Source organism: Elephantulus edwardii, unplaced genomic scaffold, assembly GCF_000299155.1.
Source record: "Elephantulus edwardii isolate Elephantulus edwardi_28Jun2011 unplaced genomic scaffold, EleEdw1.0 scaffold00028, whole genome shotgun sequence".
Taxonomy (NCBI): domain Eukaryota; kingdom Metazoa; phylum Chordata; class Mammalia; order Macroscelidea; family Macroscelididae; genus Elephantulus; species Elephantulus edwardii.
In genome coordinates, this window is record NW_006399778.1 from 122,145 (window position 1) to 146,793 (window position 24,649).

General features: G+C 40.4%; 1 protein-coding gene across 1 annotated transcript in view; it reads right to left on the minus strand.

Annotated features, from left to right (window-relative positions):
• TRNAU1AP (tRNA selenocysteine 1 associated protein 1) overlaps positions 1–22,700 on the minus strand; it is a 35,924-nt gene extending 13,224 nt beyond the window's left edge. The window contains exons 1-8 of the mRNA XM_006883433.1: positions 22,674–22,700; positions 22,072–22,169; positions 15,087–15,186; positions 14,409–14,461; positions 12,538–12,669; positions 7,182–7,301; positions 1,802–1,964; positions 1,588–1,621 (exon numbers count right to left, since the gene is read on the minus strand). Coding sequence (XP_006883495.1) covers positions 1,588–1,621; positions 1,802–1,964; positions 7,182–7,301; positions 12,538–12,669; positions 14,409–14,461; positions 15,087–15,186; positions 22,072–22,169; positions 22,674–22,700 — 727 coding nt within the window. The remainder of the gene's footprint in view (positions 1–1,587; positions 1,622–1,801; positions 1,965–7,181; positions 7,302–12,537; positions 12,670–14,408; positions 14,462–15,086; positions 15,187–22,071; positions 22,170–22,673) is intronic.
• Between the last annotated feature and the right edge of the window lie 1,949 nt (positions 22,701–24,649).

Consider the following 24,649-nt stretch of genomic DNA (forward strand, 5'->3'; position numbering starts at 1 on the left):
TTTGTTCACAATAGCAAAGAGATGGAAACAACCCAAGTGCCCATCAACAAATGAATGGATAGAGAAGCTGTGGTATAGTCACACAATGGAATACTATGCTGCACTGAAAAATAAGGAACTCATGTAATATTATACAAAATGGATGACCCTGGAGGACATTATGCTGAGTGAAATATCTCAGTCACAAAAGGACAAATATGGCATAATGCCACTGTTATAAAATAGGACTGGCATGAGGGCTGGGGGAAAACTAAGAAAAGAGGGGGGATAAATAATCTATATGGCATTGAAACAGATGAGGGAAAGAACTGTATAAAAAAATATATGATTAGGTATTATTGGCATGACAAGAGTCCAGAATAAGAGCTGCATAATAAAGTAGTCTGGGGTTGGGGTGGGAGAATATATAACAAAGAAAGAACTTTTTTCCCAAAGAAAAAGGCGATCTGGTGGGGAAGAAGGGCAGGGAGGAAAATGTGCAACAATGAATGATTAGAAACCCAAGTTCTTTATAAACTTTCATTAAAATCTGAATTTAAAAAAAAGCTTTGTTTTATAGAAATTAATTCTGCCTGATTTTATTAGACAGTTATTTAAATTTTACTTTTTAAAGAACTTAACATAAAATCAGAAACATGTTTATAGCATAATTTTTTTTTTCAAATTTGGAGACTCTTTTAGAACTATTAATACCTCTTTTTTTTGTGCGTGTACCGTCAAATTGGATCTGACTGGTACAGGAGGCGACTGTTCCTCCTTCTTCAGCAGAGCATCTGGTGGTTTTGAACTGTGCACTTCTGGGATTGCAGTGCAGTTTCCTGCCACTAGGCCACCAGAGCTCGCCAGAACTATTAATACCTCTTGCAAGAAAAAAAATCTGTTAGGATGTTAGCAATTCCTTTAGTTTCCACTGCCTTTCTCTTTCTTCTGTTAAGTTTAATAAATACAGTAAGTGTTTCGAATTTTTTAAAAAAAAATCAATGATACATATTATTACATGGTAAGTAAGATCAAGGGTGATTAGCAGTTTTCTAAAATTTTACTGTATGTTTCAAATTTTCAATCATAATTATTTGGAAAACATGTTATTTAAAAGAAATTGTGGGGAGCTCTGGTGGCCTAGTGGCAAGAAGCTGCAACTACAATCCCAGAGGTGCACGGTTCGAATCCACCAGATGCTCTGCCGGGGAAGGAGGGGCAATCTCCTCCTGTACCAGTCAGATCTGATTTGACAGTACACGCACACAAAAATAATAAAATTTAAAAAAAAATAAATAAAAGAAATTGCAAGTCTGAAAAGTTTAAAAAAATATTAACTAAAAAAAATGAATTTTACAAATTGCCACATAGGGCAGAACACCGCCAGCCTAGGAAGGATTTCTTCCCCATTTCAGTGTAAGCTGCTAACGTCTGTGGCCACAAACATTTAGCTGTAATTGTTAATATATCTGGTTTCTTCACAGGAACGTGAGTTCCCCTAGGGCAGGGCAAACATCACCATGAATTCCTTGAGCACCTACTATAGTGCCAGCCATAAAGCATTCTTTTAATAATGGGTGATAAAGATTGAATGGACTCCTTTCTTACCTTCTAATGCATCATCTTCAACTTCTTCATATGTCTGTCAAGAGACCAGAGAGGTGGGTGAGATACATGGTAGAACCCTGACTCATGACTTTTTACTAAGAGGAAGTTGGTTTGATGCTCACATTTCCCTTCTTACCAAGCCCATCCTGGCGAACAACCCACATCCCCAGAGGATGGCATAACCCAAGCGAGCCAGATTTCACAATCACCGTACCTGCATGGTGCTCTGTGTATAGCCATACTGGGGGTAACTATAGCTGTAGCTGCCTGTATTCTGGTCGTAGCCCCACTGAGCATAGTAGTTCTGGTACTGCTGATAATACTGGTTATAACTGTAACTGTACATCTGGCTGTACTCCACAGGCTTCACACGACTCCTTACAATAAAGAAAAATTAAACAAGCAAAAGAAAAAGAACCAAGCAAACATGTAACTGTGTGTGTGGCTAGGGACAGTACTTTATTTATTCCTCAAGATAACTTTATGTAGTAAGTATGCCACTATTTCTATTTATAGGTAGGTAATCTGTCAAAGTCACACAGGCAGAGAACTAAAACCTAGGCAGTTAGGACCATGCTTATTTAAGACAGGAGCTTCTAATGGTTTGGCTGTTCTTTCCTATTAAACCTTACCAGGTTTCACTCTTTCAAAGTAGGGGAAGGAGTTATTTTTCTTCAGACCCAAAGACTCAATTAAACACAGCCAGAAAAATTGTTATTAGGATGATTTCAAACTACAAAATACCAAATCAGACCTTCCAGGAAAAGTAATATGCAATAAAGAGTTGATTAGAGCCTTTTAAAAATAATTTATTATATTTTTCAATGGCAATTAATGTTATTGAAAAACCAATGATGTGTGAACCTTCATTCAATAACTACAAGAGGAAAATATATGAAAAAAAGAAACAGCTTCCAATTAGCCTTATTGTCATCATTATAATTGTGGCTCCCACTCATCAGGCAGTAAACTTAAGATTTCTGCCAATCATCGCATGCATCGTTTCCTATCCTAAATCGGATATAGCTGTTACTGTTCCCCCTACACTGATGAGAATTCTGAGCCTCTATAGAATTACATGATAGCTCCTGTTCTGACAAACTCAAGACTTCTTTTCACTTCCTCAGGCCAGCATCACCCATCAGGGCTGAGCTCAGCAGGAAGTTTGTGTCCCTAGACTACCTGGCTCCCTTATCTGCTGCTAATCAAAAGCAGAATGTAAGTCAGCAAAGAATTCATTTCTGTCAAAACCATAAAGCCACAGTGAATAAGCTTATGAATAGGCCTGGGACATGACAAGAAAATCTTGCTGAGAGGAACCAACAGAACATAATCTAAGCTCAGACTACCACAATGCACTTCCAGAAGTGTACTTGAGACCAAAGGGTCTCTTGTGGGTGCACAGTGTTATTCAACAGAGACAGGCTGACATCACCATGATATCCGCTTGTTCCTTTAAAAGGAGACTCATAGCGGTCATACATTTTGGCAGTGGCTTCATGACTGGTGTATTTGATCTAAACAGTCAATCCAGAAAGAAAACTCCACTATACAGGAACTGAACTACTACAAAAATCCTTACAAATCCCTACAAAGAATGCTCAAAGTCTTAAGGAGCTCTCCTCAGGGCCAGTCAAGTACCATACAAGTTAAAAACTTGTCTGGTGAGCAGGACTCAGCCAGAGCATTAGATGAAGTCAATGCCTGATGCCTCAGACAGCCTGTTTGTTCAAAAGCTGACAGTAGGTGCACTGGCTCTGACTCCCTCTTCCCCACCCAGTACCAGTTTGGGTACTAATACTGTCTCTATGACTCCCTCCTACAATTCAAGGATGTCCAGTTTCCCTGCTTTTGATCTATGCAGGTAACTGAATGTACATTCTCTCACAGGTCTGGACCAGGGTTTGTTTCCCCCAGTAAATACATTTCTGTTCTGTTCTTCTACACACAGCTCTTAAAGTCTAACTTTCAATGGGCACTCACAGTATTCTTATTTACTTGGACTTAAGGGCAACTTATCACAGGCAGCTACCAAATACCACAAATGCATTCAACAAAGAAATCAATGTAACAGTATAAGCTCCTTAAGAGGGGATTGTATTTTTCTTGTTATCTAAAGATGATCATTGGCAGCAGGAGTGGCATCTACTTCCTAAAAAACATGCTTAACTCTATGACTTTTGATAAATGTTGATAGTTGTAGAGGGGCTTCAGGCCTTTTGTTCATAGGATCACTATGAGTGGTGCTCCACTGGAAGGCAATCAACAACAAAGATGATCAAGGACTGAAATGCTAGCTGATGCTGAGTAAATAGCAACAAATCAGAAACAACCAAAATGTCCAGCTTCAGAAGAAATTTTAGACAAGACATACATACAAAAGAATATTATAGTTATTGATAAACTATAATGATGAGGGTTGTATAACTAAAAAATGTGTATACTAAATTAATTAGAAGTTAGGAAAGGAGGAGTAAGCTTTTGTAATTGAAAATTAATGAATAAACCATTTATGTGCAAACTGACCCATATATAGTAAATATATTGCAAAAAATGGATGTATATACAAAAGTCAGGATGGTAATCAAGGAAATTTCTTTCTTTTGAATAATTTGGTTTAGGAAGAATGCTGTTAGACTAAAGTATAAATTCCTTAATTCACACTGTTAATTTTCACCTTGACTATAATAAAAAGAAAAAAAATTAAAAATTGGTATACTCTTTTAATGTACGCGCCGTCGAGTAGAGTACAACTCACAGCAATCCTATGAACAAAAGATCTGAACCCTGTCCTCTATCCTATGCCATCTTCACACTTTCTGACACACTAGAGCCCACTGTGACAGTCACTATGTCAATCTCCCTGGTCGAGGGTCTTATGAGCTTAAAATGACAACATTTTAGGGAAATTCACAACCACCTATGTTTGGAAGCTGGAGTGGCATGCCTCCAGAATCTCTATGAACTTTGATAAATGTCTACAGTTATAGAAAGGCTTTAGGCCTTTTGTTCATAGGGTCACTATAAGTCGTGTTCAACTCGAAGGCAATCAATGACAACATGTACCGAAAAGATAAACCACAGACCCTCAAAGCTTTTGTTGCTTTAAAAAGTATGGCCATTTTAGGGAGCTCTGGTGGCCTGCAGGGTTGTGCCATCTACATAACGCGGACTGTTAATAGATCTTCCACCAATCCTGATGCCACACTTCTCCTCATAGAGCCCAGCCTCTCAGATAATCTGTCTGCATACAGGTTGAAAAGTTATGGAGATAGGACACATGCCTGGCGTACACCTTTCCCAATTTTGAACCATGCAGTTTCCCTTCTCTGTTCTGACGACTGCCTCTTTGTCCAAGTATAGGTTTCACATTAGAACGATCAAGTGTTCTGGGATTCCCATTCTTCTCAGAGTCAGCCACAGTTTGTTATGACCCACACAGTCAAACGCCTTTGCATAATCAATGAAACACAAATAGACATTCCTCGGGTACTCCCTACTTTCAGCTAAGATCCATCTAACATTAGCTACAATATCCCTAGTACCACGACCCCTTCTAAACCCAGCCTGGACTTCTGGCAGTTCTCTACTAATGTGCTGTTCCAGTTGTTTTTGGATCATCTTCAGTAGAATCTTGCTTACATGTGAAAACAATGGCATTTTTCTAGTTTCCACACTCTGTTGGGTCAAATGCTTGCTGCAAAGGGTCAAGGACTACAGCCTTCAGTATGGACTGAGGCTCAATGTCAATAAGACAAAGATTCTCACCACTGGACCAATTGGTAGCATCAGGATGGATGGCGAAGAGATTGAGATTGTTAACAACTTTAGTCTGCTTGGCTCCACAGTCAACACTCTTGGCACCAGTAGCTAGGAAATCAAAAAACGTATTGCGATGGGAAAGTCTGCTGTTAGGGACCTTTCCAAAGTACTGAAGAGCAATGGTATCTCTCTGGCAACTAAGGTGCGTCTGATAAAGGCTATGGTCTCTGCAATCACTTGTTATGCATCAGAGAGTTGGACAATGACTAAGTATAGAAGGAGAATTGATGCCTTTGAGCTGTGGTGCTGGAGAAGAGTATTGAATGTACCATGGACTGCCAAGAAAACAAACAGATTCATCCTGGAGAGGGTTAAACCAGGCTGCTCCTTGGAGGCAAGGATGCTGGGGCTTCGTCTGAAATACTTTGGACATGTTGTAAGGAGGGACAGGTCCTTGGAGAGGGATATCATGCTTGGGAGGGTGGAGGGACGGCACAAGAGGGGAAGACCCTCTATGAAGTGGACTGATTCAGTGACTGGGGTAATCAGGATGGGTGTGTCAGAGGCAGTGTGAATGGCACAGGATAGAGAAGAGTTTAGGGCTGTTGTACATAGGGTCGCTATGAGTCACAAGCGATTCGATGCCACATAATAATAACAACAACAACAACTGGTTGGCCTAGTGGCAGGAAGCTGCACTGTAATCCCAGAGGCATGAGGTTCAAATTCACCGGAAGCTCTGCTGGAGAAGGAGGCGCAATCTCCTCCTGTACAAGTTAGATCCAATTTGACAGTACAAACACACACAGAAAAAAGTACGGCCATTTGAACATTCTGCTGTAAAGGGTCCGGTTTCTCAGTCTCACTACTACTGACACTTTTAGGGGCATATAGTTTTTATTGTGAGGGCCTATTTTATGCATTTTATGAGTTTAGAAGCATCCCTAGCCTCTATTTACTAGATGCAAACTGTGATAATAAAAAATGTTTCCAGATCTTGCCAAATGCTCTCTCATGTGTGGGCAAAACTAATACCACTCCTTTGCAGAAAAACTACTTCTGTGCAGAGAAAGGTTGTTTCATATTTGTGTGAGAAACGTGCTTGGAGTTAGTTGTAAAGGACGAAGAGTTATATACTTAATGACACATATGCAATCCCTTTCATTTCCATAACAAAAGACATCCAAATGGCTTATACCTTTTACTAGTATAAAATAATGCTAAGACTGGATCTAATTCTTGTCCTTCAGTTCAATTCTTATTTATGAGTAAATTCTCAACAATGACACTACTAGGCAAAGAGCAGTAACATGAGTTTGTGTTGCCAAACTGTCTTCACAATAGATTACTTTTCAGTGCTACCAACAATGTCTGAATGCATCTATTTCCTCTAGTTAAAGATCTCCCTCTCTAACAATATGAACATCTAGAAGAAAAGGTCACATTTATTAGCTCATCTCCAACCCAAGGACACAATCTTGTAAATAACAGGTATTGAACATGTGACCTGACTTGAACAGAATCTCCCAGCAGCACATCTCACCCAGCTTTCTCTAAGTGGTGGTGCTGTGTAGCACTGAGTCAGAACTGACCCACAGCTCACCATTCAGGGGGTTTTCATAGGCAGTTAATCACACAGGAAAAGACTGTCCATCTTTCTCCCTGATGGATTCAAACAGTTTGCCTTTGGGTTGGCAGTGCAACCCCTTACCCTAGGCCACCACAGCTCTCTACTCTCTAAGTAGACACCTAATTAATCAACAAACAGATGTGAAGTGCCCAAGTGGGTGGGTCCAGAAGCCTTCTATTTTCCCTACTGGCCCAGGACTCACGCTTTGGGGATTGCCACGCTTAGCCGCACTGGTTTAGACCCCAGTCCTACTGCTCCCTGGCACTCAGTCAAGGCTCGCTTTTGCTCCAGTTCATCTGTAAATTTCACAAACCCGTAGCCCCTGTAAAAGAAAAAAAAATCAAACAAAAATTAGTACTGAGAACACTGCATTGCAGTTACTTAATATGTCTCTTTTAGCCATAGTCTTATAACTCTCATCAAAAGATTAAGTGGGACCAGGTAAATAAAGGGAGAGCATAGCCCACAGGGAACTGTGCTGCTAATCCAAAGGTGATACCTTTCAGGTGGTTCAAAACCACCAGTGGGTGTTGTATGAAAGGAGAGAAGGTTAGCACTCCCCTTGACAAGGATGGAAGAGGCCCTGTGGGCCTTTACAACACGTATACGGTTAAGGCATTGCCACCTACTTCGTGGCATCTAACCAAAACCACAGTGGCTCCAGGGCAAAAGGAGAGGCAATTGTTTTCACAGCCTCTCACTGGAGAATCAGCCTTGAGTATCAGTTTTGACTCAACAGCAACGAGTTAGTTTGAGATGCTTAGAGTTTTTTTTTTTAAAATGCAAAGAAAGTGTTTATAGCCCATTTAAGGGACTGCATAGCTTACAAATAAGATGCACAGCACTTAATGGATTGTTGTTAGGTGTTGGCAAGTCAACTAAGATTCATAGTGACTTTTTCAATTAATTTTAGATCTGAACCTTGCCCAACCTTGCACCGTCCTCACAATCTTTGATAAACTCAAGCCCACTGTCACAATCACTGTATCAATACATCTTGTTGATGGTCTTTCTCATTTTCTCTGATATCCCATATTTTCCAAGGAATGGCCTCTCCTGATCATATGTTCAAAGTATGTGGGACCAAATTCCACGATCCTTGCCTCTAAGGAGCCTCATGGTAGCACTTCCTCTAAGACAGATTTGTTTGTTCTTTTAGCAGTCTGTGGGATATTTAGTACTCTTCTCCAACACTACATTTCAAAAGCATCTATTCTTCTTCTATCCTTACTCACTGTTCAACATCCATATTCAAAGGAAGTAATTGAAAACATCTTGTCTTGGATCAGGTGCACCTAAGTTTTTAAATTTATATCACTGCTCTTTAGCAGTGTGGAGAGGTCCTGGGCAGTAGAATTTTCCAGTGCAACTTGTCTTTTGATTTCTTGACTTCTGATACTCTATGGGTGGAATGTTCCAATAAAGTATATTGGACCCTTCCAATAGATTTGGTCAGTTTTATCATGCTCCTAGGCCTAAAAGAGCCAATTTCAAGAAGAGGGAGCTCACTACTAGCAAGAAAGAAAAGGTAAGAGTGGAGTAAATCTTTTAGGCCCAAAGACCCTGTGCTGGAAATCTCCTTGACCCAGGAGAAAGATAACACTGATACAGCAAGAAGTAGTGACAGAGAAACAGTAGTAGCATAAACAAACAGACCAGTAGGCAACACCATGGTAAGGTTCCAAGGCAACAGAGAAAGAACTGTTTGTGTTCAAGCAGCAGACTATTAGAATGGGTTGCCTCCAGGTATTTGGTAGAGCTAAGCATCAGAGAACTGGACAATGACTAGGGAGGACAGAAGGAGAATTGATGCCTTTGAGCTGTGGTGCTGGAGAAGAGTATTGAATGTACCATGGACTGCCAAGAAAACAAACAGATTCATCCTAGAGAGGGTTAAACCAGGCTACTCCTTGGAGGCAAAGATTCTGGGACTTCATCTGACATACTTTGGACATGTTGCAAGGAGAGACAGGTCTTTGGAGAGGGACATCATGCTGGTTAGAGTAGAGGGACAGCGCAGGAGGGGAAGACCATCTATGAGGTGGATTGATTCAGTGACTGGGGTAATCGGGATGGGTGTGTCAGAGGCAATGTGACTGGCACAGGATAGAGCAGGGTTTAGGGCTGTTGTACATAGGGTCGCTATGAGTCACAAATGACTCGAAGGCACATAACAACAACAACAAGCTTTCTTCGATAGCACTTAACAAAAACAACATAGAGAGAGCTCAGCTGGCTTAGTGGACAGAAAGCAATGCTACCAAGCCAAAGGTGAGTGATTTTAATCTGCAGCCCTCAGGCCTGGTTTTAATTGTTTTTGGTCAAACATTCTTCCAAGTGGTATAGCACCGGTCTGTCCATTTGCTGTGCAGAGGTAACTCGTGGTTGCTATGATGCTGAACACTGTGACACTGATGTGTCAAATGCAATAATGGTTACCCTTGGTGGACAGTGTTTGGAGGAGCTCCATGATTAAAACAAGCTTGGAAGCAGGAATGGCATCCACTTCCGAAATAGGTTGCTTCCGTAAACCCTATTAACTAACATGGAGAAAGAAAGTTATATAAGTGTTTAGGTCTTTCCTTTGACAGCACTTAACAACAACAAACTTGCTGATTAATGAACTAAATAGTGGAGCACCTTCGGTCCAAGGCTTACTGGTGAAGTAAGCTTTCTAACACTTGCCTGTGCAGGGCAGAATTTGGGCTAGCCCAAGATGCCCAAGGAGCCTAGGCCTAAGAGTCCAAGGGCCAGGGAGAGGGCTGCCTGTGGACATGGCTAAGAAGCTGTCCTGACCAAATAACTGTAGCTCAAATCCTTTCTGGTTCTGAATACTGTTACTGATCCTTGTTTTTGTTGTTATTGTGTCCCATCGAGTCAGAATTGACCCATAGCTGACCCTCCAGCAGGTTTTCAGAGGCAGTTAATTGCATGGGAGGAGACTGCCCATCCTTCTCCTGCAGAGAAACTGGTGGCCTCAAGCCACAAGCTTCAGGACTGCAGCACAGCTTCTTGCCACTAAGCCACCAGACCCTACTACTTCTCTAACAAACCCTATAATTACAAGTTATTTATGAGTTCCAGTGACCAATGCAGGGAATTATCAAACTCAGTAAAGAGGTAGAAAGTGTTGTGGGAAGGACAGCTTGTAGTCAGAATTGGTAAAAAGTTTGAGAAGAGGAGGTATCAATGATCTCCACTTTGGAGGAATCACCTTGAGCTGTTGCTGCTGATGGTGATTCTCCCTCCTCCTGGGAGCAGTAGATCTTTGACACTGTACATTATTTTTATAATCACAATTGTGATCAAGGTCAGGAACGCTAAAAGGAGAGGGTTCTTAGGAGGGAAGGAAGGAGGAGAGAAATAAGGAGAAAGACTGTGAGAGATACACACTATCAAACTACTTGGGAAAAGTTAAGATCCAAAAGTGAGGGTGAGCCCCTGAGCAGTGATTCAAACACTGGACAACTAAGAGGTCCGCAGGTACCAGATGCTCTGCTGGAGAAGGAGGGGGCAATCTCCTCCAGTACCAGTCAGATCTGATTTGACAGTACACGTAAAAAAAAATGTAAAAATAAAAGAGGTCTGCAGGTATGCCCACTAAGGTTCATTCACCATGCTCAAACTTTTTCACTGATGGGCTATTACCTCTTTACAAATAGTAGCTTCAAGTCAAACTTAGTTGATGTATAGCTACTATTCCTACCATTATCACACAGTTTCAGAAGTTCAATTATTATTTACAAAGGCTGCCATGAATGCCAAGTATTGTACTGGGCACTGGGATCTAGCAATCACAAGACATATAAAGTTCCTCTCTCCTGAGCTCATATCTTATCTGGGGATAAATGAATGATAGTCAACATTTTCTCAGCACTTACATCCCAGACAATGTGCAGAGAATTTTACTAGGGATTTCTCACTAACCTATTCAACAATTTTAATTTCTTTTACAAAAGACAGGCTCAAGGGCAGGGAGAAAAATACAACAATGAATGAATGGAAACCTTAAGTCTCTGTAAACTTTCACTAAAATTTAAAAAAAAATTTTTTTTAAAAAAAGCAACAAAAAAATCTTTAAAGGATTTTTCACTTTTACCATCCTGCCAGGCTTAAAGGGAGCCAGTCCCAGGTTGAATAAAGTGAAAGACTTCACTATCATTGGGAAGAAGAGCCAAGAGCAGAGCATATCCTCTGGGCTTCAAGTCTTTGAGCTGAGAACGTCCAAGGCTCAGGAGATAGAAATAACTGAAACACCAAAGGCAGGGTGAGATGGTGAGCAGTGGCAAGTATGTCACAATCCAGTGGCAGCAGCACCAGAGGAGCTGTACAAGATGATATTTTGTATTAGGCTTCTCAGCCCACTGTGAGTCAGTCACAGGGCGCATTGTTGGCCTACAAAGAAAGCTGAGTGCTTCTGGTAGAGTTAAACTGTAACTTTTGCTGAGCAGGCCAGGCTGCGAACAAGGGCAAAGAGCAACATTAAGCAGCTTTCCTGGGGACCTTCCTTCATTTCATTTCTCCTTTCAGGGAAGGAGCTCCGTCCCTTTGGGGATGTAACTTTCTAATAAATCTATCATTACTATTTTACCCTAAAAAAAAAAAACCCCAAAAGGTACTTTCCTTGTTTGAAGAACTGTATCTTGAGTTTTTCCTTTTTCTTCCAAGTTGATCCTGATCCTGAATTATAACTTATTACTCTAATCATAATGCATTAAGTGTTGGGTTGCTAACCAAAAGGTGGTGGCTGTTGTATGCTGTCAGGTTGCCACCAACTCACAGGTGACCCTCTAGTGGGTTTTCAGAGGCAGTAAATTGCACGAGAGGAAACTGCCCATCTTTCTCCTGTGAAGTAACTGGTGCATTCAAACCACATGCCTTTCGTTTGACAGTGCATTTCCTTATCACTAAGCCACCAGAACTCAAAGCAGAAGGTAAACAGTTCAAATTTATGAACCAATCTGTGGGCAAAGGATGAGGCAATGTGCTCCTGTTAAGAGTCACATATACTCTTAGAAACCTCATGACAGAATCTGGAATCAACAACAGTGCGTGGGAACTTTACTAATTACATTCATAATCATGAGTCTGATCTGAATTTTTTGTGTGGGCACTGCAATAAATTAATAAACTCAACATAGAAGTAGAGGCCATGAGAGAGACAGATGATATAAGAAATTGTAAAAAGGCTGGTGAGTAGAAATACATCTAATCACAACTTTGTTAGAATCAGCTGTGAGCTGACAAGGATCTTAAGTCTGTCTCCTTTCAATTTGTGTAGTAAGAGGAAGTCTGATACCATGTAAGTTTCACAACCCTGTTTTATAGATAAGAAAACAGGGTCAGAGAAAGAACTAATTTGTTTACTGTACTACCCCGACGTGGTACTGGAGCTTTGAGTCAAAACAGGTAGTTTGAAAAAAAAAAAAATAAACCAACACAAAAAAAAACAGGTAGTTTGGCTCCAGAGCCTGCTATATGGCCTCTCCATAGCACATCCATCAATAGAGGAGGATCAGACTTAACAAAGTAAGTAACAGTAACAGGTAAGGCCTTACTTAGACACGCCTGTCTGGTCCAAAACCACCTTGCCTCCCCGACAGGAGGGGTAGACTTTGACGAAGAACTCATACAGCATGCCATCATCCACATCTGGGGTTAGATCCCCCACAAAGAGGGAGTATTCAGGGCTGAGAGAAAAAGAACAATAAGATTCCGAAACAAAGATCCGAACATTTGGTCTAAAGATCTTTTCAGGCTCTTCCAGGTAAACCTTTAAGTCCACTCACTAAGATTCTAATACATGTTGTGAGTCCTAATTAATCCTGGCAGAAGAATTATGGAAGTAATCCTTAACTCACAGCAAAAAGTCTCCTTACCATCAAATAAGTACAGGTGGGTGAAGGATTCCATTATCACAAATAAAGGAATAGGTCAGAGGCATATCTCTGGGAAAAACTATAAAATGTATACTCATCATATGTTTTTAATTTAAATGTTAAAAATGAAAATAAGAATTGAGTCCTATCGCCTAAAACGTAATTAAAATGAAACTCCAAATTTCTAGAACTAATGTTTAATTAACTCATTTTATCTCAAACAGTAAATATTTTTTAGGCTTTGTGAAGTCATTGTTGCATATTCTTTTTATCTATTTTTACAATCCCTTAAAAAGTAAACTTTATACAAATGCTCAGCTGGAGAAGGAGGGGTAATCTCCTCCTATGCCAGTCAGATCTGATTCGATAACAGATGATAACACAACAACAAAAAAACAAACTACAGTTCTTAGTTTGTGGGTATTTATCATACTATAATCTGCCTGCCTCCATTCCAAAATTTTCCCTCCCCTCAAACTCAAACTGAATTTTGGTACTATTTGTCTCATTCTTTGAAAAAAGTCAGAATACCTAAAAGGACAATGAAAAAGTTACCAAAAGCTCTACAACCCAATGGTTATCACAAGTAGCATTTGACATGTTATTGCCTTTTACCTATGGTTCTTTTAAATTTAAGAAACTGAATTAAAAAAAAAAAGGAACTGGGTATGACTCACTGCATTTTGTTTTTAGCATTTTTTTCACTTTTAACATATTGCTAATATCTTAACATAGCAATATTCTACTATAGCATAATTTATTACTGGATATATAACATTCTATCTCATGAATAAATAAACATACCTCAAAGATAATGAGGGTTCCATTCCAGATCATCACAAATATCACAAAGAAACAAGTCACACCAATTTTTCTGGTTTCCCAGTGTATAAAGTTATGTTTATACTATACTATAATCTATGAAGTATGTAATATTGTTATTAAAAGATAAGAAAGTGTGAGCTTTACCAAAATGTAACATATGACAATAGGGTTGTTAAAATACTTAACCTGTAAAATATGCAGCATCTGGAAAAAGCAATACAGCAAAGTGCAATAATATGAGGTGTGTCTGTACTGTAGTTTAACAATTTCTGTTATTATTTTCATTTTTCTCTTCATTTTCTCCATTATAATCTTTCATGGAACACTTTGGAGAATAACCTTTGAACACATCTACTAATTAAGAAGTAACTGCATGGTCAATGACCATTAAAAAATGTAAAGCCTTTACACATAGTTCAAACAGGTCCTGGCAGTACTGCATCAGTTTTTATATCTAGAGCAGGTGATAGTTATAGGGAGAAAAAAAATCTCTATATTGTGGGAAGTGACAGAGCAGAAGGTTGAGGTAAAGACCAAAAACAGAAGCCAGGCCTTGCCAACAACAGAGATAAAAACGGGTATAGTACTTCAGGAGAGGCAAGGAACAGTCAAACTCACTCAGCTCCCCACTCTCCTCTCTGGCAGAGATGGCACAGTGATACATACAACCTCTGTTCAGTCAAGTCCTAGAGTCCGAAGCTACCATGATGTTTCTGTACACTTACCTATTATCTGGTTGTTTCCCATAAGTTGCATAGTTCAGTTTAAAACGTTTTGCCTGAAAATTTAAAAACAAACAAACTAAAACAGAGAAAAGTGTCTGAAAAGTCAAACAATATTTGAAAAAAACTGAAATAAATTACCTTGGCCAAAACATCTCCCCCTCTCTAAGCCTCAGCTTTTTCTCCTGTTTAAAATGAGGGGGTTGCCCGGATGACTGCTAAGGGCACTGCCAGCTCCATGATTCTATGAGCCCGGTGTGCCAGCCTGGTGCAGCGGTAAGCTAAGTAACTGTGGGAAGAGCAGAATGTAACTCTCTTGAAACGTATCCTCACTGCTGCCAGCCTGTTCTATTTTCTCAAACAGGAAGGAGATCTAGGTTTTCAAATTTTCCATTAATGGAGGCAGTGACTCAGAGTGGAAAGGGCATGAATTTTGGAGACAAACAATCTTCAATTTGAATTCTGGCTCTGCCACTTACTATCTGTAAGTGGCCTTGGGCAAATTATTTCATTTCCCTGAGTTTTAGTTTCCTGCTCTGTCAAATCAAGATAACAATGCCTACTGTACAGGGTTGTTATATAATCAGAAAATGATATCAATGTATACTATAGGTTTTAAATAGATGACAATTGTGATGACAATAAAAATATTCATCATCATTATTATCTAAATGTCCTTACAGGTGTGGCTCCTGGTAGGGGTTTCCCATTAATTTTATGCAAACACTTCTCCGCTGTAGCCAAATCTGCAAATTCTACAAAGCAGTAGCCGGCTGGAATCCTAGAAAGCAAACAGTAAAATAGGGTTAAGGGTACCTGAATAATATCATGAAAGAGGAAATGGTCTTAACTAGTTACAGTGCACACTGTTTTTGTTCCCTATCAAATTTCAGGTCAAGACTAATTTACAAACCTCAGTATAATGACTGCCAATCTCCACCCATGCAGCAAATATTTATTTATGTACAGTATCATCCACGAAGTAATCTTGCCAAATACGTTTTAATGCTACCCAGTCAACCTTTAGATCTAAACTGATGCTTGTAGGAAGTACTAGGGACAGAAGAACAAGTAAAATATCACCAAACCTAGAATGTAAAATCTCAGGTAGAACAACTAGCCTTTTTCACTTTTCAACAGTCTATGCTGAAAATGCACAACAATGAATAAATAATTAAAAAAAAACCCAAAACGTCAATACTTGCACAACCATGTTTATTGCTGCTTTGTTTACAATAGCAAAGATCTGGAAACACCCAAGTGCCCATCAACAAATGAATGGATTGAGAAGCTGTGGAATAGTCACACAATGGAAAACTATGCTGCACCGAAAAACAAAAAACTCATGAAATATTGTACAAAATGGGTGACCCAAGAGGACATTATGCTAAGTGAAATATCTCAGTCACAAAAGGACAAATACTGCATAGTGCCACTGTTGTAAAACGGGACTGACATCAGGGTTGGGGAGAATCTAAGAAAAGAAGGGATAAATAATGTATACTGCATTGAAATAGATGCGGGAGAGAATTATTTAAAAGGAATATAGGATTAAGTATTATTTTCATAAGATTCCAGAAAAAGAAATGCATAGTAAAGTGGACTGTGGACTTGGGGGGGGGGGGTTGTATAACAATGTAAGAATTTTTTTTTCTTTTCAAAGAGAAAAATGAACTGGGAGTGAAGGGTGGGCAAGGAGGAAAATTTGCAACAATGAATGAATGGGGGGAAAATTAAATGGAAAGAATATGCTGTAAAAAAATACATGTTGCATTAAAAAATAATTAATTTTTAAAAGTAGTGAAAGAAAAGAAAGAGGTAAGATTTTCTATATTAAAGAGATATAGAAGACAAAACTAAATGCGATATAGGAGCACTGACTGCATCCTTCACTTAGCAGGAGCAAAACCTCAAAACAAAAATCATCTACCAGGTACTCTGGGGACAGCTATAAAAATTTAAATGTAGACGGGCTGTTACACAGGATTAGAACATTACTACTATTTTTTTTAAAGAGTGATATAGGCATTCCAATCTTATATAAATATATAAAGATATACAATCTTTAATTTTGTTTCACACTCTTTTCCGCTCCCTCCCTATGTTCAATTGTGGTCCTGAAAAGAGGAGTGAGCAGTGATAGCCAGGCACCATTTAGGTCTTCTGATCTCACAGTAGTAAAGTCTGGGGTTCCTGCAGTTCATTAGTTCTTGTGTCTTTGATTTTCTTTACTTTGCTTCAGGAGAGAAACCAATCACGACATGTCCAAGATGGCAGTTATCCTAAATGCACCACATCTTTTGCTCTGTTGAAAGCCTCTGCCAAGAACTGTTTAGACCTGGGTGGAATCTGTTCACCACTTGCAGGTTCCCTTCTCCATTCATAAAGGGGGAGGGCAGTGACACCTACTTCAAATTACAGTATGACCACTTACTGGGGCGGTGGGGGTAAAGGTGATGCAATGCTGGAATTGGGGACGCTGTCCCTGGTCACATGGTCTTTGGTGAGGTGCGAGGTCTGGACTTGGGGGTAGGGAGACTTTGGTGGGGGAATGTGCCAGCCAGCTGTGTTCCATCCCTGGGCAAGCCATGTTCGGCCTCCGGGGTGAGCTCCTCAGCCCTCAGGTTGTGCCATCTGACCCCTGGGTAGAAAAAACTGCCTAGGGTGTACAGAGAATTTTATCTCGGCTACTTTACTCCACCCTCTCCTCTACTACACCCGTAAGTAAGACCCCCAAAGCCCTTCTATTTGTAACTCACAAGTTTGTTCTCTCTAGGTTTGCTCCCTTTTCTATAGGTAACCTTAATACTGAGTTTTACTCCAGACCTGACCCTGAACCCAGTTCCAGAGACAAAAAGGAAATACAACTGCCAGCTAAGGAAGCACAGGAGGATGGAGCCTCTGGGTTCAGCCAGCCATCCCCACTGGACCCACCTGGGAAAACACTTTGCAGTCCAGAGGAGAGTAAATGTCAGGAAAATATCTTCTAACAGAACAAGAAGGCAAGCAGCTTTAACCCAAGACCACCAGTAAGGTGATAAAGTGTGCTCCCTTTCCCCCTTCACATCAATGCCCCTGTTCAGCATGAAAAAGCCAGAGAGTCTGCACCCAATTCCCAAATGAGAAACCCACAAGTGAATAAGACAGTTTGTTTAATCACCATGGGACTATGCTTACCATTGCCCTGTAACATCTGGTCCCCACTGGATCCTTTTCATTTCCTTTACCTGCTCCCCCCACCAACCAAACTGTGCAGCCCTGCAACTGCATCCCTGCAATTTTCATCCCTGCCCGTCCTCACCCTTCTGCTCCCAACCCTCACCTCCTTGTATCTCCAACATGTTTTTCCCAGTATTTTCTTTTTTTTTAAAAAAGTATGGGAGAGGGGAGGGGTGGACAGGGAGAAAAGTGCAACAATAAATGAATAGAAATCCAAAGTCTCTGTAAATTTTTATTAAAATTAATATAAAAATATAATAAAAAAGAAGTATGGGAGCTCTATATCTGATTGCATCCTTTAGCACTGTGCTGTTATTTTTCCTTGTACCTTAAATTTTCCTTTATTTTCTACGATCTTGATTTTCAGTTACTCTTTATTATTTTTTTTTACTCTTTGTTATTCTTATAAGCCATTTCAAAGTCTTTGTAAAACAAGGTAAGATATGAACACAGTATGTCTGTAGGTACTGCCACAAATAGTGTATTCATTATAAATTGGAAATCACAATTGCACCCAGGATTTAAATAAAGATTAAAATGTAAGAATCTATGTCAGTGTCTTACAACACAGAAGCTACTACAGAATAAATTTTCATAAAACAACATGTAACAGGAAGTTAGACACTGTAATAAATTAACATTAATCAATGATAATGTTATAAATGTCTATGATTGATTGAATGAAAAATCATGATGATTTGTAAACCTTAATTCAAATTAAAAATTAATAATTAAAAAGAAAAGAAGAACTGTTTGTGCCAATAGCTGACAATGCAGGGTTTTCTATCTACAGAAGTGGAAAGAGAAACATTTAAGTCTGCCTGATATACTAGAAATATGGTGCCTGGGTAATGGGTTTTGATGCACAAAATACTTGTTCACCAAAGAGCCATGGATTTTGACACACATCACATCTTTCATCTCTAAGTTAAACAATTTAGTAGAGCACCTGGCACAGAACACTGAGTAAATAGAAGTCAAATAGGCACAGGAATCTTCTCATTTCTGACAAGAACCTTAAGGAAAAGTAAGATCACAAAAAGAAAGAAGAATCTGGGAGACAACAGGATGCTATCATTTGACAATATTATGCATTTTGTTTTGATTATTTATAGTGTAACTCTCCCACAAGAATGACACAAGCTGTGTGAAAGTAGGGACTATGCCTGGTTTGTTTCAGTCATGAATCTCAGAATCTCACACAGCAGTGCATAGTTGGATGTTGTTCACAGAGACTCTATAGAACTGCCCCAGAGGGCTTTATGAGTTATAATTTTTACAAATGCAGATCATCAGGTCATGTATCCTGTGGAGCCAGAGCTGCTGGAGAGTTCGAACTGTTGACTATTTAGTTAACAGCCAAGTGCTCAACCATTATGCAAGGGCTCCTTAGCAAGTCTCTATTCTTTAAAAAATTTAATGGCATGGTAATTAAGGCCACTTACTAGCTCTGAGTAGGTTCTAGTTCTAGTTTGTCATTTAATAGCTATGTAACTTTAAGGTAGTTATGAATATCTAACAATAGTAAACTATCGGGATACTGAACAGAGGTTTCTGCTATGATTTTAAAAAGATAATGAGTGTAAAGTGTTTATAACTGAGTATATTATAACCTGCTCCTATTTACTGAGTGTAAGTCACATGCCAGACAGTTCTAAAAACTGACTATGAGTTAATTTATTTATCCTCACCTTAATTCTATTAGGTTATACTTCTTTACTGTCATCAAATCGGAACCAACTCATAGCTGACATCCCAATGGGTTTTTAGAGACTGTATATTGCACAGGAGATTGCCCATCATTATCAATGAGGATTCAAATTGCCCAGCTTTAAGTTGGCAGCACAGCTTACTACACATTAGGCCACCAGAACTCCCTATTAGGTAATAATAATATAGCTGTTATTGTGCCATCAAGTTGGAACTGACTGGGTTTTCAGAGGCTATAAATTGCAGGGGAGGAGACTGCCTAACTTTCTCCCGTAGAGGAATAGTGGATTAGAATTATGTTCCTTTGTATTGGTAGCACAACTCACCACTAGACTACCAAAGTTACCACAACAATAATAATAATTAGTAATAATTAAAATCAGTTGCATTCTATGCATCAGAGATTTCAACTTATGGTGACCCCATGCATTTTAGAGTAGACTTGTACTCACTCCATAAGGTTTTAGTTTGGTTTTTTTTTTAACTTTTTTTTATTATTTAAGTGAGTTTCTATAGAAAACTGGCTTTCCCTTCAACTATTTACACATATTATATTTTGGAACCTCAATCATAATCCTCACATTGTATTAATACTCTTTCTTCCAAGTTCCTCCCTATGAGTCTTATTTCCATTTATCATTCTATATTCTGCCTTCCTGTCTTCTGGGCTTTAGGATTACAAAAATGCTACCCATTTGAATACCTCTCCAAAGTTATTGTTCAACTTATCTGCTGTTGTTTGGTGAAATCAAGTCAGTGCCAACTAAATGTGACTCTATATGTAACTAATGGAAACCTTGACCAATCATGCACCATCCTCTTGGATCTCTGTTGTGATTAACCTACTGTTCACCTTTTTTTTAAAAAAAATCATTTATTTTATTATTTTGTGTGCATGTGTACCATCAAATCGGATCTGACTGGTACAGGAGGAGATTGTCCCTCCTTTTCCAGCAGAGCATCTGGTGGAATTAAAGTGCGTACCTCTGGGATTCCAGTGCAGCTTCTTGCCACTAGGCCACCAAAACTCCTTTACTGTCCACCTTATAGGCCTGTCTAGTGGTTGAGGGAAAGTTGAGTCACAGGACCTGAGAGTTAAGTTTCAGGAGCAAAGAGTGACAAGGAGCTATAGTTTCTAAGAATTCCATCAGTTGATAAAGTCAGTAAGCCTGGTCATTTTTATGCTTGAGTTTGTTCCACATTTTTCCACCAAGTCTACTGAGATCTCTTTCAAAGTTGTCGACAATGGCAGCCAGTACCACCTAGTTTTTCTGGTGTCAGGGATATATAGAGGTTTAGGTGAGAAAGCATTACTACTGTGGACTAATTATTTCATGCATTTGACTTCCTTTACTTGCTCCAGACAAGAAACCAAAAAGACCATTTATAAGTTTTTATGATTCCAAATTGGTGGAAGAGTCATCAACAACCTGTGTTCTGCAGATGACACAACCCTGCTTGTTGAAACTGAGGAGGACCTGGAGCTCTTGCTACAGAAGGTCAAGGATTGCAGCCTCCTATATGGACTGAAGCTCAACATCAAGAAAATAAAGATTCTCACCACTGGGCCAACTTGGCAGCATCAGTATGGATGGTGAAGAGATTGAGATAGTTAACAGTTTTAGTTTACTTGGATCTACAGTCAACACCCTTGGTAACAGCAGCCAGGAAATCAAGAGACAAATTGCATTGGGGAAGTCAGCTGTGAGGGACCTCTCAAGAGTACTGAAGAGCAATAACATCAGGCTGGAGACTAAGGTGAGCCTGATCCGGGCTATAGTCTTCACAACTACATTCTATGCATCAGAGAGTTGGACAGTGAATAGGGATGACAGAAAGAGAATTGATGCCTTTGAGCTATGGTGCGGGAGAAGAGTACTGAATATACCATGGACTGCTAGGAGAACAAACAGGTTTTTCCTGGAGAAGGTGAAGCCGGAATGCTCTTTGGAGTCAAGGATTCTAAAGCTTCATCTGACATACTCTGGGCATGTTGCAAGGAGGGACTGGTCCTTGGAGAGGGACATCATGTTTGGCAGAGTGGATGGGCAGCACAGGAGAGGAAGACCTTTGATAAGATGGATCAATTCTGTGACTGGAGTGGTGGGAATGAGTGTGTTTGAGATGGGGAGGTTGGCACAGAATAGAACAGAATTTAGAGCTCTTGTATGTAGGGTCGCTATGAGTGACAAGTGACTCGATGGCACCTAACAACAACAACTCAATAAAGCTGGACAGAGACTTTGTGGACTGTTATTCTGACTGAACTTGATGTTCCCCTACACTATGGTCCTGAGGCCCCAGAATTCACGATTTTCAATGGCTATGATCTTTCAGGGGACTGACAGGCTTTTCTCTCAAGGTATTTCTGGGTAGACATCAACCCGTAATCTTTCTATTAGTAGAGTAACTATGCCACTCAGCAACCCCTTTAATTATAATACCGCTGCCATCTTTCCAAAGGGAATGAGACATAAAAGTAACTTGACCACCATCACACAAGAAAAAACACAACAACACGCAACTCTTTCAATTTGGTTCTGGAATCCCATCCTTATGCAGTTGGTCATACTTATTTTCAATAATCCCTCAAAATGTTAAGTTTTTATATCATTCTAATTCACTGTTACTAGACACGGTGGGAAGTCTTTACACTGTGATGTTCACACTCAGCATTCCGAATGACACTTGCAGGATGATCTATTTAGAGGAACAGAGGTGAAAGGAGATAACGTACCCAGTGAGGCGGTTTCGGATAATTTTGACGCTCACGACAGTTTCTCCCATGGTGGCAAAGGCTCTAGAGATGAAGTTCTCATCCATATAGGGCTCCAGCTGTGGGCAAACAAGAGCAGAGCGGCTCAGGCCAGCACGTGGGCTCCCCATTTGCGGTTTCCTCACCCCGCAGTGCACAGGAGGCTGCACGCTGCTGGGAGTGCAGGAGTTTGCATCAGGGAGGCGGCAGGAGTGCTCCTTCAACTCCCTCCCTCCAAACCTACTCCCATTTGTGGCGCCTCTCCCTACAACCGAGGAACACCATCTCCCCAGTCAGAATCCCAGCCCGCCTCAATCTTTTCAAAGTCTTCCCATTCCACCCTCCAAAAGAACCTCCCCTGCCCTTCTATGAACTCAGGTGGAGTCCTGGGGCCCCTCCCCCTCAGACTCAGCATCTAGTCTTAGATTCTGAGACTTTCTATTCTCTCCAAAAGAAACCCCTTCCTCATCACTCACTTCTACCCTTTTGGGATCTGAAGACTCCGCCCCCTCCCCTCAGAACTTCTGTGGCTTGCAACTCTGAGATTCCTCCTTCTCGAACCCGGGACGGCTGCTCTCACTTACGTCCCCCATCCACAGGCTGGCCGCCATGCCCGTAACGGGGCAGGACTCCTGTGGGCCGCACAGGCCGATGCCGGCCACTCTCGGCGTTCCCGGGGCCGCCACGGAGCATGCGCTCACGATCCCTTCTGCGCATGCTCAGAAAACCAGCTGCAGGGGGCGTGGCTGCGTGCTCAGTCCCGGGATTTTGATATTTTCTCCCGCGCTATCTGGAAGGGCCTGCGAGGCTGAACCGAAATCCTGCGGGGCAGCCGGGCAGCGGGGCTGGACAACTCAGTGTAGGCCGACAGTGTGAACTTCGCTGGGTTTACTCGAGTTTTACTCTGCCTTTATATGCACAAGTGTTGTCACAGGGGGAACCAGTCCTTGGAAAAAACATACCTGGAAAGGTGGAGGAGGATTAGATTGCTGTCGACGAGCAGAGGTTATAACCTTGTAAAGATGGCACAGAATCAGACAAGGTTTTGATCTGTTGTACAAAGGGTTGTATCAGTCAGTGTTGACTGGAGTGCACCTAACAACAACCTAAAAAAGAATAATAGATGAAGTTGGGTGAAAGGAAAGGCAAAATGCTTTAACGGTTTGATTGGACATGGTGATTATATTAATCTCAATTAATGGTATAACGAACCCTATCAGAGGTAAGGATGACAGAAGAAAAATTGATGCCTTTGAGTTGTTCTGGAGAAGAGTATTGAAAATATCATGGTTTGCCAAGACAACAAACAGGTTTGTCCAAGGGGAGGTGAAACCAAGTTGCACCTTAAAGGCAAGGATTCTGAAGCTGCCTCATATATTTTTTTTTTACATTAGAATAAAAATTTATTTTGGTAAAGAATTTTTTTTTCATTAGCAAAAGTTGAAAATCTTCATATAAATCACCAGCCCCAAGCTTGGACTTCCAGTGGATCCAGCACATGGAATAAGAGTCTGTCACTTCTTGCCAGGTTTGGGGGCCTTTTCAAGGCCTTGAATGTATTTTCGAGGGAGCTGGTACTCATCAAGCAGCAGACGGCTGAGCTGGTGGACCTGGTTTCCCTGGATCTGGACCTGAAGGCTGTCCTTGGACCCAGGGGCAGGAGTGACAGTGGTGCCTGTTCTTTTTTTTTTTTTTATTATTATTAAATTTTATTCGTTTTAATGAACATTTACAGAGATTTTGGGTTTTCATTCATTCATTGTTGCACTGTTAGTGGTGCCTGTTCTGTGTGACTGCATCTTAGAGAAAAACGAACAGCAGTAGTCCTGAAATTCCCATGGGATAATCTTCTGACCAGATGTTTGGAAAAATTACACCCTGCCTATCAAGTGACCTTCCCTGGACAAGAGCCCATTGTGAAGAAAGGGAAAATCTGTCCAACTGACATCACCCTAGCACAGAGAGCGTCTAATAAAAAGGTGACCGTCGTCCGGAACTTGGAAGCCTATGGCTTGGACCCGTGCTCAGTGGCCACTATCATATTTTGGGCACGTGGCCAGGAGGAACTAGTCCTTGGAGAAGGGCATCATGCGTGGTAGAGTGGAGAGATGGCACAGGAAAGTAAGCTCCTGAATGAGATGTATTGACAAAGTAACTGGAGTAAAGCGGGTGTATCAGAACCAAGTGAGACTGGCCCAGGATAGGGCAGGGTTCAGAGGGTTATCACATAACAAAAATGGTATAAAACAAAATGTTTGTGAATGATTGTATGTTAAACCAATAGATTTACCACTTTCTACTGAAATTAAACGAAAACACAAGAATATATACACCTATAATTATAAAATATTAGTTTATTACAGGAAAAATGTAAATAAAAGCACTTTAAAAAAGTTAACCTCTTGCAACCCTTTGGTTTTTTTATTATTATTAAATTTTATTAGTTTTAATGAACATTTACAGACATTTTGGGTTTTCATTCATTCATTGTTGCACTGTTTTCTCTACCCTCCTCCCCAGTTCATTCTTCTCCCCCACCAATGTCTGTTTTAATTGTCCA